Source organism: Thalassophryne amazonica, chromosome 12, assembly GCF_902500255.1.
Source record: "Thalassophryne amazonica chromosome 12, fThaAma1.1, whole genome shotgun sequence".
Taxonomy (NCBI): domain Eukaryota; kingdom Metazoa; phylum Chordata; class Actinopteri; order Batrachoidiformes; family Batrachoididae; genus Thalassophryne; species Thalassophryne amazonica.
The window spans coordinates 82,574,785-82,592,258 of record NC_047114.1 but is presented as its reverse complement, the minus strand read 5'-3'; the positions used below and the strand labels follow the sequence as shown (position 1 = coordinate 82,592,258).

The window sequence follows — 17,474 nt, the reverse complement described above, 5'->3', positions numbered from 1 at the left end:
TTGCACCAAGTGGACTAACATGAATCATGGCTCCAACACGAGAGATGTCAATTGAAACAAAGGAGAGGATTATCAAACTCTTAAAAGAGGGTAAATCATCACGCAATGTTGCAAAAGATGTTGGTTGTTCACAGTCAGCTGTGTCTAAACTCTGGACCAAATACAAACAACATGGGAAGGTTGTTAAAGGCAAACATACTGGTAGACCAAAGAAGACATCAAAGCGTCAAGACAGAAAACTTAAAGCAACGTGTCTCAAAAATAAAAAATGTACCACAAAACAAATGAGGAACGAATGGGAGGAAAGTGAAGTCAATGTCTGTGACCGAACTGTAAGAAACCGCCTAAAGGAAATGGGATTTACATACAGAAAAGCTAAATGAAAGGCATCATTAACACCTAAACAGAAAAAAAATAAGGTTACAATGGGCTAAGGAAAAGCAATCGTGGACTGTGGATGACTGGATGAAAGTCATATTCAGTGATGAATCTCGAATCTGCATTGGGCAAGGTGATGATGCTGGAACTTTTGTTTGGTGCCGTTCCAATGAGATTTATAAAGATGACTGCCTGAAGAGAACATGTAAATTTCCAGTCATTGATGATATGGGGCTGCATGTCAGGTAAAAGCACTGGGGAGATGGTTGTCATTACATCATCAATAAATGCACAAGTTTACGTTTATTTTGGACACTTTTCTTATCCCATCAATTGAAAGGATGTTTGGGGATGATGAAATCATTTTTCAAGATGATAATGCATCTTGCCATAGAGCAAAAACTGTGAAAACATTCCTCGCAAAAAGACACATAGGGTCAATGTCATGGCCTGCAAATAGTCCGGATCTTAATCCAATTGAAAATCTTTGGTGGAAGTTGAAGAAAATGGTCAATGAGAAGGCTCCAACCTGCAAAGCTGATCTGGCAACATCAATCAGAGAAAGTTGGAGCCAGATTGATGAAGAGTACTGTTTGTCACTCATTAAGTCCATGCCTCAAGAGACTGCAAGCTGTTATAAAAGCCAGAGGTGTGCAACAAAATACTAGTGATGTGTTAGAGCGTTCTTTTGTTTTTCATGATTCCATAATTTTTTCCTCAGAATTGAGTGATTCCATATTTTTTTTTCCTTCTGCTTGGTCTAAAAAAGTAACCGTTACTGACTGCCACAATTATTTTTCCTGATTTCTTATAGTGTTTCTTAAAGCCAGAAAGTTGCCATTTGAAATGACTTTAGTTTTGTGTCATGTCTGTGATATGCTTTTTTTCTACAACATTAAACAACTGAATGAACATCCTCCGAGGCCGGTGATTCCATAATTTTTGCCAGGGGTTGTAGACATGTTGATGGTTTGGATGAGGTAACTAATGAAAATAACTCAGACAGAACAATCGGAGAGAAAGAGTCTAACCAAATACCGCATCACTGAAAGCAACCAAAGATAACGATACGTCTTTGGGATGGTTATGAGTAATTTTTTCTCTAATAGTTAAAATTTTATTAGCAAAGAAAGTCATGAAGTCATTACTAGTTAAAGTTAAAGGAATACTTGGCTCAAGAGAGCTCTGACTCTTTGTCAGCCTGGCTACAGTGCTGAAAAGAAACCTGGGGTTGTTCTTATTTTCTTCAATTAGTGATGAGTAGTAAGATGTCCTAGCTTTACGGAGGGCTTTTTTTTATAGAGCAACAGACTCTTTTTCCAGGCTAAGTGAAGATCTTCTAAATTAGTGAGACGCCATTTCCTCTCCAACTTACGGGTTATCTGCTTTAAGCTGCGAGTTTGTGAGTTATACCACAGAGTCAGGCACTTCTGATTTAAAGCTCTCTTTTTCAGAGGAGCTACAGCATCCAAAGTTGTCATGACTTCCCCAGTGCCTGCCTGCCAACACGTAAAGGTCAAAATTAAGGCCCAATATTTAGATCAAGTGGATATTTATAATTATTACTCTGACGACCATGGTTGGTTCATAGTGGATTACATGTAAATGGGATTACACTAGTAGATTACAAAATTAAAATCACTATATTCACACCAGATTACATTGGGAAAAAATGTATAATTAGATTATAGTTACATTATCATGGATTACTTTGTTACATTTTAATTATTCAAATAATTAAACTTTTTTCAGAGATACAGTGATATTAAGTAGAACTAGAAGTGAACCTGAAGCAGCACTACCTGGTGTAGCCACTAGAGGTCAATCGTCAAACTATAGATATTCAAGACCAGCAACCAGACCACACCACGACGGGGGGGGGTGTCCTTTAATATCACCATTATTTTTAGTTTAAGAATAGTTCACCAGCAAAAAATAAATGTTGAGTGCAATTTGTGTAACGCGCTTTGAGGGGAAAGCGATAGTGAGTGAAATGGTTTAGGATACTTTGCTTTAATTTCTAATTTATGAGATAAAGAGGAAAAAAAAGTGTGGTTTTGCAAAATTTTTTTTATAGTAGGCTGTGCATCATTTATCCAAAAGTACTCTGATTACATTACTTTCTTGGAAATTCCAATGGATGACGTCACTAATCACAGAAACTGCCGCAATTTGTATATTAGGAGCCAATTACGTTTCAAAGTATTCTGACCTAACTGCCAGGATACACACATGGGTATTGTTAAACACTAATATGAAGCCAAATCACTTACCTATTGGTCACATGACCTTTGACCTTGGTTAAATGAAATTTCACACTCAAGATCGTAACTGCTGAAATCTTAGTTTGTAGCTGGTTTGGTTTAAAGGTGGAGGAAAGGTTGTGTGTTCGTCAAGGATGAAGGGTTTTCAGTTTTGGATAGAATGGATTAAACGTTAAGGTCATACAGAATTTTATATTATGGGATCATTGGATAACATGACAGCATCAAAGGTAGTTGAATGTTTTTAGCTCATATTTTCATACCTGCCTACACTGATGCTGGATTCCACTGATGCAGACGACGTGGCAGATCCAAGCACCAGGATCCTGGACCAAAGACACAGTGCTGCTGGTACTAATGACTCCGACCTCCCCAGCAGCAGCAGCAGCAGCAGCCTTCATTAGCCACCCAAATAACTCCAGACTTCCTTCTTGCATGCACAAGAACATAACATGTGGGACTCAGGAAAACAATGCATGCATTTAATTTGCTAACTTGACTGTTTTTCTCTCACTCGAACACCAAAATGGGAAAATTAGCCGCTTCTGGAATTATTGGCTAACACACACTAAATTGTGAGATTGTCAACAAAAATAGTTTGTACAACTGCTGCTTTAGATGTGTAGTTGTGTCCATGAACTGAACCGATTGTTGTTGCTGTCTTTCTTCCCAGCTCCAATGTGATGCAACATTGTAGTTTATTCAGAAATGCTGGTTTCTGTTTGCAGTGAGTTTTAGAGACAAAAGAGCAGGTTCAACCACACGAAGCGAAGATTCTTTTGGCTTCTCCAGTTTAACTCTGGGATCTAAGTGTCGATTTGGCACAAGTTTTACACTGGATGCCCTTCCTGGTGCAACTCCAAATGTACCTGGAGAATGGTGGCATGGGTGGCCTTGAATCAGGAAGGCGGCATGACCTAAAACAAAAAACTAAACCCTTCAGGGCAATTTTGAGGTTGACCTTCATCCACATGCCACATTTGGTAGATATTAGTCAAAAAGATGAGTTGGACCAACAAACAGACAGACATGACCTTGACCCCCAATGGACATTTCCAGAAGCTATATGCGACAACTTCAGAGTGAAAATCAGAATTTTGACCTTTAACCACCACGACCCGAATAACTGATGCTTGGTAAATTTGACCTTTCGTTCATTTTCTGCCACTTCTCCGTATCCAGGTTGCGGTGGTGGCAGACCAAGCAGCTCCACTCACGTTTCCCTATCCTTATTCAAGTCCTGCATGGTGGTGGAGGGGTTTGCTCCAGGGGTCCTGAGAGCTGTGTTGTACACCCTTAGCAAAGTCACCTCGCATGGATTAGGGAACCTGGGGCCTACAAGCCTGGGACTTGTTCACAAAAAAAAAAAAAAAAACATCTTGCCACCCGCATGGAGAGTGTAAATGGTCTGGTGTGCTGTGTTATGGGCGGTGTACAGGTGTAAATGCACACACGAACTAAATTTGACCTAACTTAAGGAATTCAGGAACTCACCTACATATGTGTGCCAAGTTTGGCACAAATTGGAATGAAAATCAATTTTGTTTTTCCACTTTAACCTCAATGATCTTGACCTTTTCCAAAATGAGTGCTTTAAGAGCAATTCTGTGTTCGACCTTCACCTTAATAAATTCTCTGAAACACATTCAACTGATTGAGTTGGATGTACCAAATGAAAGGCCTAAAAACCTATTTTTTTTCTTAAATTTACATTTATTATTTGACTTTATTTCATTGAAATAAATTAGCATTTGCTTAACAAATTCTATTTTATGAAATATACTTAATTTGTTTGGTAAATTTCATTCAAAATATTTGGAAAGGACAAATATATTTAACATCTTTACTTAGATTTACCAAGATTCTCAAGTATATTTAAATGATTTCACAGCCTTTTTAATTTACTCAATATTTTTAAGTGTAAAATGTTTCACCAACAAAAAAAAAAAAAAATTGAGTAGAACACAGTAACACTGTTTCGAGTGTAGCTCACGTCCCTTAATTGCTGAACTCTTATTGGTTGAGCGCTCAGCAGTGTGGGAGCCAATCCTGCAGCAGCTATCGGCATGGCAGAAGGTCATGACATGCCCCCCCCTCACTTTTTGAAGTTTTTAACTATCGAACAGGCTCCTTTAAAATGTTTGCCTGCCCTCCCAGCCCGCATTGACGGGTAAAGGTTCAGACAGCTCGTACAGTCACTTCAGCTCTGAGTGAAGGAGGCTGATCCTCCGTGCACGTGTGAAGGCGAGAACCTCAGCATCTTTACAGGTAAAACACGACCAAAGCTTCATTTATCTCTACAGAGACCACATCTGCCACACACTCAGAAATAAAGAACCTTTTAGACTGTTGTTATGCTCAGGTCCACTGTGATATTATTGACAGCAAGTCTCCAACACTCCTCATTGTTTTACCTCAACTTTTTCCATCTCACAGCTGATCAGGTTCTGTTGTCTTGATGAGAAAGTCAAACAGGAAAACATTGTTTGCATTCTGTTGTTCTTATACGTATGACAGGATTCTGACACACTCAAATATTGTCATGTTGTTTTTCTTCGTCAGGAGTAAACAGAGCAGAAAATGGCACATTGTGGAAAACCGCTGCTCTCTCTGATCCACACTGGATTCCTCTTAGCGGTTGTTTTATTTCCAGGTGAGACGGGACACGCACGGGCACCGCAAACTCAAAAGAGTAAAATATGAAACACTGTTTTCCTCTTCAGCATCATGTTTCTGTCCCGTGTGTTTATCTGCACCTGACAAACAAATGAATGAATAATAATTAAAATTAACAAGTGTTCAACCTAATAAAATTATGCACTGAGTTTTATTAATAAAATAAAACTTGTGTGTTGCCTGTGGGGATCCATGTGCTCTAGATTAGGTCGTGTTTATAAAATAGGTATCTGACATTTTTCAAGGGCAGTAATAAATTCTGCAAAGTTTCTATAATGAGTTGGAATGGCGTGTGAGTCCAGAATGTTTTTAGAACCTTTAGATCTTAACAGTTTTTGGAAGAACGTAACCCTATTATTTCTTGTTAATTACACAATTTTTTAATGTTAATTTACTCTCTTAATGTATTTATAAATTCTTTAGATTGTTATCATATACACACTATTATTATTATGATTATTATTATTTTATTATTACTTATATTTTGTCATTTGATTTTTAAAAAGACCACAATGGAAATACGTGTTTTCACTTTCTTGTGTCATCCATGAAAATTCAGTAACGTATGTCTTCTAGAATATATTCCATTTCTAAGGTAGAACTCTACTAGTGTATACTAAGGTATAGCTAAATATTTAAAAAAGGAAGAGTAGAATAGAGTAAAGTAGAGCCATTTAGGTGCCTGGTCTTGAGAACCAGGGATGGTAGGTTGAAAAGATTTTTGATCCCATGGGAACTCTCCCCACCCACCCAAGCGGCTCAAGAAAATGGAGATATCATAATAATATATCATAAGACATATAATAAGAAAATAGAATTCATGTATATAAGTGATATTTACATAATAAGGGTAATAAACAACATATACAAGAAATATGGTTATTATATAGTATTATAGGAGTAAGCTTCTAAAACCTAAATATTAATACAGGAGAACATTGTAGTGTATACTTAGTCTGTAGACTAGTAGTAAAGTTAAATTATAGCTAGTAGGCTAAGCTTTAAATATGGTTGCATTATTATAGAAACTATGTATGTACTATGTATGTATCCATGTATTCTTTACATATTTGCAATTATGTACTATGTACTTACTAGGTATAATGATGTACTTACTTTGAACTTACTAAATAATATCACACACATGCACCCACACATACATGTACACAGGCGCCACTTCTCTTTTAATAAATGTATACCTTATCACGTCTGTTTATGCATCACGCCCTGTATCATGATACAGATACATTATTATGATTATTTTTATTTTGTATCCGTACACTGCTACCTTTCATACAAGATAAAGGGATCAAAGCTAGGCTCAAATGATCTGTGTGGCAAACAGTAGCTGAAATCTTACATCTTCTTGTGAAGAAAATCCTTCCTGTTCCACTGCACCACGAACCTGTGCAGCTGGTGATGCAAAGTGTCTCTAATCACAGCCACAGAAGCCTGTAACTCCTTCAGCATGGTCATGGGCTCCTTGATGGCTTCCCTCACCGGTCTCCTTCTTGCACAATCATTCAGTTTTTGAGAAGTGCCTCCTCCAGACAGATTTAGTGTATTGTTTACATTTCTTAATAAATGATAGCTATATTCAGTTCATGTACAATATTCTTGTATTTACTTTGTCCTATTACTTATGGCATTGGAGGCACTATTTAAAAAAAATGAAATGTGATTACTAAGTGGCTAATGTTATATTTATGTCAAACCCTTTGTATTAAAGCTAAAAGTCTGGAATACAACAAGGTTCCAGTGTTAGATGCTATGATACGATATGATACAACACGACACGACGTGATACGATATGATACAACACAACTTGATACGACACAACATGATATGATACGATATGATACAGCGCAGTCTGATACAATATGATACGACACGACATAATATGCTATGATACGATACAGCAAGATACGATGTGACACGACACAGCATGATATAATATGACACCATACGGCACCGCACGATATGACATGATACAATACAAAACGCTACGACATGCTATGACACGATATAATATGACATGATACGATACAAAACGATACGACACGATGTGATACAATACGATACACAATATGATATGATATGGTACCACACGATATGATACAATATGACACAATACGATACGAAATGAAACAATACTATATGACACGATACGCTATGATACGATACAATATGATATGACATGATATGATACGAAATGCTACGACATGCTATGATACGATATAATATGATATGATACGATACAATACAATACGGCACAACACAATATGATATGGTACGACATGATACGATATGACACAGTACAATACAAAGTGAAACAATACTATATGACACAATACGATATATGATACAATATGATACAATAGAATACAATATGATATGACACAATATGATATGATACGACAAAATACGACATGGTATGATACGATACGACATGAAACGATACAACACGGTACAATACGATATGATATGACAAGATACAATATGACAAGATACAATATGATATGATATAATATACTTTATTGTCCTGATTTGTGACATATTTGCTAGTCACCAGTTCTTCCATATTTGATGCTATTGTTATCCTGTCATCTCAGTCACTAAAACAGCTTGGTTCCTTCAGGGTTAAAATCAGCTGACTCGGCTATTTTTTTCGCTGTCATAAACATCTGAAGCAAACCACCGGTGGAGCAGAAGATGCTCCACATGTGGGACCGAGCATCTTCCTCCCACCACCAGATTTCACAGCGTGTTCCTGTGTGTAGATGCTTTCCGTGCTCTTTGTAGTTTTACAGGTAAATTTGGAGCAGGCCTCCGGTAGCAGTATAATAGCAACAGTAGGGTTCATTGCCTGAAACCCAGAGGAGTTGCAGGGGGGTTAGGTGGGGTTGGTGGTGGTGGTGGGGTTAATCTGTACCTGGGCGCCAGAGGCCCAGCAGCTGCTGTGCTCACCCAGGACCTTATTACCGGGTCAGCATTTTCTCTGATGTGAGAGGAAAACGCAACATCTGGTCGTGATCAGTTCCCGTTCCTGTTGGCGCTAATGTGGCTCCTGTTTGTGGTTTACAGACTTTCTGGGGGCCATTCCAGTAGAGCAGCACAGCGAAGAGCAAGGTGAGGATCTGAGAGGTGGCATGTGGGCCACGTCGGCTCTTTAACTCAACAAGGCCAAAGATTTATTAATACCATCAGCCCCCCGATGCAGTCGCCAAATACAGTTCTTCGGGACGCTGCAAAAACATCAAAGCACATTTACAGCCAGTAGCATGAAGAAAACGTTTAGTCTCAGGGATGTTACAGGAAGAGGAAGCAGTTTTTGTTCCCATCTGGTGTGTGCTGGAAGCTCACATTAATGCCCTCCATTCATCACACAATTTATTCAGCCAGTGAAGAACAGCTTAGTGCACCAAAGTGCACGCACGAACAAACCATGACCATCTTTTGCAACCTGAATATTAACAACATTTGACTGTCAGATTGCCGAATGATTCCTAAACTGACAGTGACTTACTTACACGCCATAGTGTGCAAAACTGTTTGATGGCTCTGTGTCAGACTGCTGTCCTGTCTCAGGATCAGGGTGGATCCTGCCTCTCAGTTTATGACTGCTGCTCCAGACCACCTCCGAATATAAATTAAACTCCAAACCTCATTCCAGTTTATAGTTCTAGTGGGCCAACTCTGTCTAAACGTCCACCTGATCGTTATCTGGATCAAAGAACATCTTTAGATAGATTCACAGTCCTGGGCTCACAAACACTCAGCATTTCTAACCTTTATGTCTGATTGCTGATCTGTGATAATGATCTTTTTCCTGATATTGATCCTGATAGATTAACTTTGATTTTGATTGCTGACCTTGGAACTTTAATCCTGATGGCTGATCTTTGATATTAGTCAGCCTGGATCCTGATCACGTTTTATTGGTCATGTGTCTGGCCTTTGATTCCAAGTGTAGAACTTTGATCCTGAAGGATGATCTTTGTTTCATTTTCATGTTTTAACCTGACCACACATCACTGATCTTGTTCCTGAACTTTGATCCTTACTATTGATTTTTTTTTATCTTGATTGTTAGTCTTTGATTATTACGCAGATTTGATCCTGATTACTCATCACTGGTCATACACCTGACCATTGATCTTGACTGTGGAACTTTCATCCTGATTGCTGATCTTCATATTTACTAAGCTTTGATCCAGATTACTTAAAATCGGTTATGTACCCAACCTTGGATGCTGATTGTGGAATTTTATCCTGGTGGCTGTTCTTTGATTATTACTCAGCTTTGATTCGGATCAGTCATCACTGATCATGTTCTTGATCTTTCACCCCGATTGTAAATGTTTGGTCCTGACTAGTTAACTTTGATACTGTTTACTGACCTTTGATTATTATTACTAAGCTTTGATCCTGATCAGACATCTTTGATCATTTTCCTGACCTTAAGATCTTGACTGTGGAACTGTGTCCCTGATTGCTGATCTTTGAGTTTTAATCAGCTTTGATCCTGATCACTCATCATTGATCATGTTCCTGGTCATTGATTTTTGACAGTGGAAATGTGGTGCTTGTGGCTGACCTTTGCTTATTGCTCAGCCTTGATTCTGATCTCTCATCACTGTTCATATTCTTCATCTTTAATCCTAACTGTAAAATGTTGGTCCTGACTACTAACTTTGATCCACATTGCTGATCCTTGATCATCATTATTACATAGTTTTGATCCAGATCACTCCTTTTTAATCCTTTTCCTGACCTTAAAATCCTTAATGTGTAACTTTGATTCTCATTGCTGATTACTTAGATCCTATAATCAAGAATAAGGGAACTGGGATCAAAGATCAGCATTAAAATTTCCAGGTCAGGGTCTGTCCTTTGATCCAGATTTACACCAAATTTTAAATGGTTATTCCTTGTTCTAAACCCAGCTCTTCCTCCAAATGTCATTAAAATAAGTTAGTTTTTGTGTGATCCGACCAACAAACAAATGCACACACACTTATCATGTAACCTTCTCGCTGGAATTAAAAATGATTGTGACATCTGATTTAATATAACTTGATTTTCTTATAAATTGAATGTGACCACTGAAAACAAATGATACATTTTTAAAAGGTAAAAGGACATCATACAGTTTACTTATTTATTTCAGCTTCTAAATAAACAATTAGCAGGTCATTATTTTTCAAAACTTTTTTGGACAAATAAAATGTGCCTAAAAACATTTGCACAGCACTTCACATTTACTACGTACCTCCAAACAAAACTAATTAGAAATAAAAGTAATCTTTTCAAACAAGTTCATGCAGTCGAGACCTCATCATCATTTATTATTTTCCTCCCAAATAAGCTGGTCTAAATAATGTAGGTGTGCATTTATGCAGATTTATAACTTGTATTGGGGGATTCTGACAGCACACAGACTAAACTCCGTGCACGCTCTCTCCTTTTCCTCGGCACCTGCAGTGTCAAATCATGTGAGAGCCGAGGCCATGACGAACCTGAAGAAACTGGTTCGGAACAGAAGGAATGTACCTCAGTTCCAACATACTTCTGACTTCTGGGGATGGTACAAGTACTTCGCGGACACCCACAACCAGGAAGGAGTGAGTGGAATTAATTTTACAGCGTATGAATTATTCATCTGCTTCCCCTTAAGATTATAAAAACATCTTTTCCCTTTCAAAATTCAGACTACAAATTATCAGTTTGCATTTTAAGGAGAGTTATTCTCTTGGATGCAGCATTTATATTGAAAAAATAGAAAAACAAACGTACGAGTCATTATTTTGCATTTCTGACTAGAACAAATTATTGCTCGGGCTGTGGTTATGTAAAAATATTAATACACCATTAACCTCTCGACATGCTAAGATGCTCTTTTCAATGCAGCTTGTGTCCCAGCATGCATTAGTAGCAGACACCTCTGTGGCTTTATGCTGTGTGATTTGACTAACAAGGCAACAAGCACAAAATGGAAATTCAGGAATTAAGCCAGCAATCTGAATTGTCATCTGTAAAATCTGTGTTAATCTTCTTCTGTCGTAGGGGTTGCTACAGCATATTATCTGTCACCATCTCACCCTGTCCTCTGCATCTTCTTGTGTCACACCAACCACCTGCATGTCCTCCCTCAGCACATCCATAAACCTCCTCTTTGGCCTCCCTCTTCTCCTCATGGATGGTGACTCCATCCTCAGCATCCTTCTCCCTATATACAGTACCCTGTAATCCTTCACAAAATACGCATTTTTTCTCCAGAGTGTCCTACCTGTGCTGTCCAATCTGTTTTTAATTCTTAATCCTGTCCACCATTAATATCACAGCATCTTCAGCTCTGCTACCTCCAGCTCCTCCTCTTGTCTTTTTGTTTGTGCCAGTGCTTCTAAAGAGCCATGCAACAAAACTACACTCTGCCTGCCTGAAATCTGTGCATTAACAAATTGATTCATTCAAAGTGCTTCATAATTCATCACAGTGATCAACACGATTTTTGTTGCATAGAGTTTTTCAATGGATTTTGAGTAATTTGGGGCGCCGAATCCGAATCTGGTGTTAGTTTTTGCCAATCACATCACGTTTTTGAGATAGGATGTTACGGCTCTTGTTCACATTTCACAAACCTGGTTTAAAAACTGTGTTTTTGAAGCTGCTTTTGTGCATGATTAGTGGCATCAAACTTGTGAGTGAATGAGCAACTTTTGCATAATCCATCAATATAGGACATGCAAATTGCACAAAAATGTGATGTGATAGAGGAAATCCGGCCTCAGATTTGGATTCAGCACCCCAAAATAACCCTAAATCATTTCTCAAAGTCCATGCAAGAAAAATTTACAGTAACATGTAAAACAATGGATTGCACAAAATTTACATGAAGACAGGAACATACAAAAAAAAACCCCAAAAAACAAAGCCCTTTAACATAAGCACAGTAAGAGTCAGGAAAAATCAAGCCTTCACTAATTAAAAATACTATAAAAGAGATACATTTTTAGTATAGATATAAATGTTTAAACCAAATTTGCTTGGCTAATGTCACCAATTAAAATATTCTATGAAGTAGGACCTCTGCGACCTGCCGATTTCTTCTTCACCCTTCAGATTTACAGCTCATGTACCATTTTTTTGGCTTTTACTTTTTATTTCTTTTAATTCATGATGTAGAAATTACTTTTCACTGTGAGTTTAAAGAGCATAATTTTAGAAATTTTAATATTTACAGCCTGATTTTTTTTTTTTAATGTCCTAAAAAATTTCAAACTTGTAAAAGCTCAAGGGGTTCACAAACCTTCAGGCAGCACTATATAAAACACTGAATGGTTGTGTTACTCCCACATCTTGCCGATTTCTTCTTCACCCTTCAGACTTGCAGCTCATGTAGCAGACAACAGAATATTTCAGGGGGATCTCCAACACCCCCCCCCCCCCCCAATTTAAATAAATAAACACCCCTCCTCAGACATTACTGTTTTAAAAATGTCCACAGGCTACTCAGATTTTCAGAACGACAGTCATTTTGAAAGTGGTCCTTGTGGTGGGATTTCGGTGCCTGCCTGCCTAGAATGGTGGCCATATTTCATCTTTTTTTCTCATCTGGAAAATTCAAGTAGCCCACATGCTTTTTCTAAATTTTTATCATCTAAAAAGTATTTCTACAAAATTTGGTGGTTTTAACAGCATTTAAAAGTTCCTTTCAGTTTTCTGCCACACTCAGTGCTGTGACAGTGGAAAACATGTGGCGGCAAAAAAGGCTCAAAAAGTTTTGCAAGATGTAGGAGTAACACAACCATTCAGTGTTTTATATAGTGCTGCCTGAAGGTTTGTGAACCCCTTGAACTTTTACATGTTTTAATTTTTTTTAGCACACAAAAAAATCATTTTTTTTATATTAAAATTTCTTAAATTATGCCCTTTAAACTCAGAGTGAAAAGTAATTTCTACATCATGAATTAAAAGAAATAAAAGCTAAAAGCCAGAATGATGGTGTGCATACAGTGCATCCAGAAAGTATTCACATTGATTCACTTTTTCCACATTTTATGTTACTGCCTTATTTACAAAATGGATAAAATATTTTTTTCCTCAAAATTGTACACACAGTACCCCATAATGACAATGTCATTTTTTTTTTAGATTTTTGCAAATTTATTAAAAATAAAAAACTAAGAAATCACATGTACATAAGTACTCACAGCCTTTGACATGAAGCTCAAAATTGAGCTCAGGTGCCTCTTGTTTCTACTGATCATCCATGAGATGTTTGTACAGCTTAATTGGAGTCCACCTGGGATGAATTCTCTTGATTGGACATGATCTGGAAAGGCACACATCTGTCTACACATAAGGTCCCACAGTTGACAGTGCATGTCAGAGCACAAACCAAGCATGAAGTCAAAGGTATTGTCTGTAGACCTCTGAGACAGGACTGTCTCAAGGCACAAATCTGGGTGAAGGGCACAGAAACATTTGTGCTGCTTTGAAGATCCAAATGAGCACAGTGCCTCTATCATCTGTAAATGGAAGAAGTTCAGATCCTCTAGGAGTTGTCCTAGAGCTGGTTGCCCATCTAAACTGAGCATTTGGAGGGGGAAGGGCCTTAGTCAGGGAGATGACCAAGATCGAATATCAATATTGTACATCCGGTGTAAAACCTGGGCCAAATCAACTTGCAGATCTACATGCAGATTCACTGTGACACTGAGTGAAAAAACTCTCCCAAAAAAACAAGAGAGCAGTCGAAGGGACATACTATTGATAATGTGAAAATGAAAAAGGGCACATCTAGCCATCTTTATAATATGCAAATCAAAAGACAAAGACTGATCAAAACTTACACCAAGATTTTTAACTCTATTTCAGTGTTGAATCTCACAGGTACAATGTGAAAATGATCAAAAAGTGTTCTAGCAGGTCAGATTACAACATCAAATCAGTTCTGCCAGAATGATGCTCCCCCGTTGCTTAAATTTTACGTTTTTGCTTTACAGCAGTCTAACATTTTGGATTTTTTTTTTAAAGTTTATTTGTTCCCTCTATATGTTTTAGGTTGAGGATCTGGATCGCCTGTATTTGGCGTACCTACAGGACAAGCACAGGTCAGAGAAGGGGTCCAGCTTCCACCATTACCTCAAACACCTCAGTGAAGTCTACAAGGCGTGTGCCGAGTCAGAGGATCCAGAGTGCATTGCTGAGTTCACGAGCAAACCAAAAGCTGCAGTGGTGATGCCGTCTCCTGTGAAGTCATCATCAGTCACCATGTGCAACCCTCAACTTGACCCCTACTGTCTATATCCTGGTGCTTCAAAGGCTGCCAGCCCTGAACCAGCTCCAGTTTCAGCCAAAGGTCCAGGTCCTGTTTACTCCCCACTCCAGTCCATGTCTACGAAGAGTTCTGGCAGCTCCTACTACCCACCTATCCTGGAGCCCTTTCTGGGTGCCGATCAGAGGTCTGAGCTTCTCAGAATCTGCAACCCTGAAGACGTGGAGTGTCTCCAATACCACCTACGAGCTGCTTATGGCTACCATCCGGCCGCTGGCCTGGCTCCATCCTATGCTGCACTCAACTGTGACCCTAATGATCCATACTGCATGCCCCATCTGGTCCAGAAGGCCCCCAGTGGCTTCTATCACCGGCTCCCAAGCTGTGACCCGGCAGTCGATCCTCTGTGTGCACTGTCCGCCCCGTTGAGTCCAGACTCTGCTCCTAAAGAGCAACACTGCAACCCACTTTTTGACACAGGCTGCAATCCTCTGAGTGCCACCAGGCTGGCTGCTCTCACCAAGAGTGTTGTGGCATATACCCCTCAGAGCCAACCAGCACCTCCCGCCGCTCCTGTGACCTGCGATCCTCGCTATGATCCCTACTGCATGCTACGTAACCTCCACAGCCCCAAGGACCAGGTCTGAATCTGAAGTCTGGTTACTAGAAATAAATAGTTCTTTAATGTAGTGTATTCTTCTTTGCTTTAATTCTATTAATTACTTTTCATTTGGAATAGTCAGTGATGTCACTTCTCTTTGTTCTATAAACCACAAACACAAATCAATCAATCAACCAGGTCCCCAACAAGCTTGGAATTCGCGGCAAGACCAGAGAGGGCTACGACTGCTATGTGCACTATGACAAAGACTGCACCCCGGTGGAGGACAGCCCCCGGACCAAAGCTGACATCAGTGCTCCAGCCAAACCCTTCTGCCACCCGTACGACCCCGACTGCAGTAAGTTTGCGTCACCGCCAGGTGCAACCGCCTCTAGACCCAGCAAGGACGGAATGATCCTCCCCGACCCCGACTGCGACCCTGAGTATGACTATAACTGTCGCCTTCGCCGCGCCCAGCCTGCTGAGGAAGAAGGTGCAGATACAAAGGAGGCCGCCGTCCCGCAGTCCGCCGTCCCACGCTTTGAAGATTTCCTCAGGGGTGTCATGAGCAAGTACAACAAATTTTAAACAACGTGACACCGTAATGACCAACACCTGTTAGATAGTCACGCTAGAAGCAAAACAACTCGCCTCATGGATTTTTATAAAGCTATTAAATATAAAATGCTTCAGCTTTTAAATTGTAGCTTTTGGTTTGTTGGTTGGTTTGTTAGAAGAGGACCAAGAGACAGAAAACATGTAGGCTAACTATCACATATATGTTTGGATGCACTTGGGGCAGTTTGATATGGTCTCTGTTGTATATGCTTTTTCCATGTCAGTAAGTGTATTTAATGTTGTTTTTTATTGTTTTCTGTAACTCGAAAACTCTTTAAGTGTTTAGTTTGAGTTTAAAATAAACAAATGTGAAAAAATTCATTATTTACTTTCCAGAGGGGTGACAATGAGAAAGAAACAGACAAATCTGTTTGGCAGATACAAATACCGTACTTCCAAAATGTACAGTGGGTAAATATACTATAATAATAGACATTACTGATCTCAACAGTCAAAACACACCATCCTGGTCAAATCATACCCAGATAAATGTGTTACACATCCAAAATGTCTTAGTGGATGTTCCCTCAAAATGCAAGTAAAGCTCCTCATCTCAGTCTCCCTACGTAATCACTCATTTGACACCAAGTCAGTTCATTCCAAAATAAATGAAATTAATTTTTTTCCCTCACAGTTCTACACACAATACCCCATAATGACACAATACCCCAAAGCTTTTTTGAGATTTTTGCAAATTAAAAAATAATAAAATGAAGAAATCACATGCATATAAGTATTTACAACCTTTGCCATGAAGCTCAAAATTGAGCTGAGGTGCATCCTGTTTCCACTGATCATCCTTGAGATGTTTATACAGATTAATTGGAGTCCACCTGGGGTAAATTCAGTTGATTGGACATGATTTGGAAAGACACACACCTGTAAATATAAGGTCCCACAGTTGACAGTGCATGTCAGAACACAAACCAAGCATGAAGTCAAAGGAATTGTCTGTAGACCTCAGAGACAGGATTGTCTCGAGTCACAAATCTGGGGAAGGGAACAGAAACATTTATGCTGCTATGAAGGTCCCAATGAGCACAGTGGCCTCCATCATCTTGTGACCGGATGACCTTTGTGGCCGGGACGGTGGTGGGATCAAACCCTGGACTGCTCGAGCTAAAGACCAGAACTCTACCAGGTCAGCCAAAGGGGAATTCCCCATTAGCCAAGCTAGCGGGAAAATCTTTTCAATCCGGACTTCACCTTGCTACAGTCTGTAAATGGAAGAAGTTCGTGTCCACCAGGACTCTTCCTAGAGCCGGCTGCTCCTCTAAACTGAGCAATCGGGAGAAAAGCCTTAGTCAGGCTGGTGACCAAGAATCCTGCTCCAGAGCGCTCTTGACCTCAGACTGGGGCGTCGGTTCATCTTTCAGCAGGACAATGACCCTAAGCACAGAGCCAAGATATCAAAGGAGTGGCTTCAGGACAACTCTGTGAATGTCCTTGAGTGGCCCAGCCAGAGCCCAGACCTGAATCTGATTGAACATCTCAGGAGAGATCTGAAAGTGGCTGTGTGCACCGACGCTCCCCATCCAACCTGATGGAGCTTGAGAGGTGCTGCAAAGAAGGAAAAGGCAAAACTGCCCAAAGATAGGTGCACCAAGCTTGTGGCATCATATTCAAAAAGACTTGAGGCTGTAATTGCTGCCAAATG

At 39.4% G+C, this 17,474-nt stretch overlaps 2 protein-coding genes across 2 annotated transcripts in view; both read left to right on the top strand.

Moving 5' to 3' along the window:
- The window catches only part of cops9 (COP9 signalosome subunit 9), a 32,466-nt gene extending 20,737 nt beyond the window's left edge, over positions 1–11,729 (top strand). Inside the window, exon 4 of the mRNA XM_034183435.1 lies at positions 11,696–11,729. The gene's annotated coding sequence lies outside the window, so the exon portion shown is untranslated. The remainder of the gene's footprint in view (positions 1–11,695) is intronic.
- and2 (actinodin2) lies at positions 4,831–16,134 on the top strand. Its single transcript, XM_034183433.1, has 6 exons — positions 4,831–4,910; positions 5,205–5,295; positions 8,403–8,447; positions 10,803–10,942; positions 14,385–15,239; positions 15,398–16,134. The coding sequence occupies exons 2-6, from the start codon at positions 5,223–5,225 to the stop codon at positions 15,785–15,787; spliced, it is 1,503 nt and encodes a 500-aa protein (XP_034039324.1). The 5' UTR covers positions 4,831–4,910; positions 5,205–5,222; the 3' UTR covers positions 15,788–16,134.
- Positions 16,135–17,474: the final 1,340 nt, after the last annotated feature.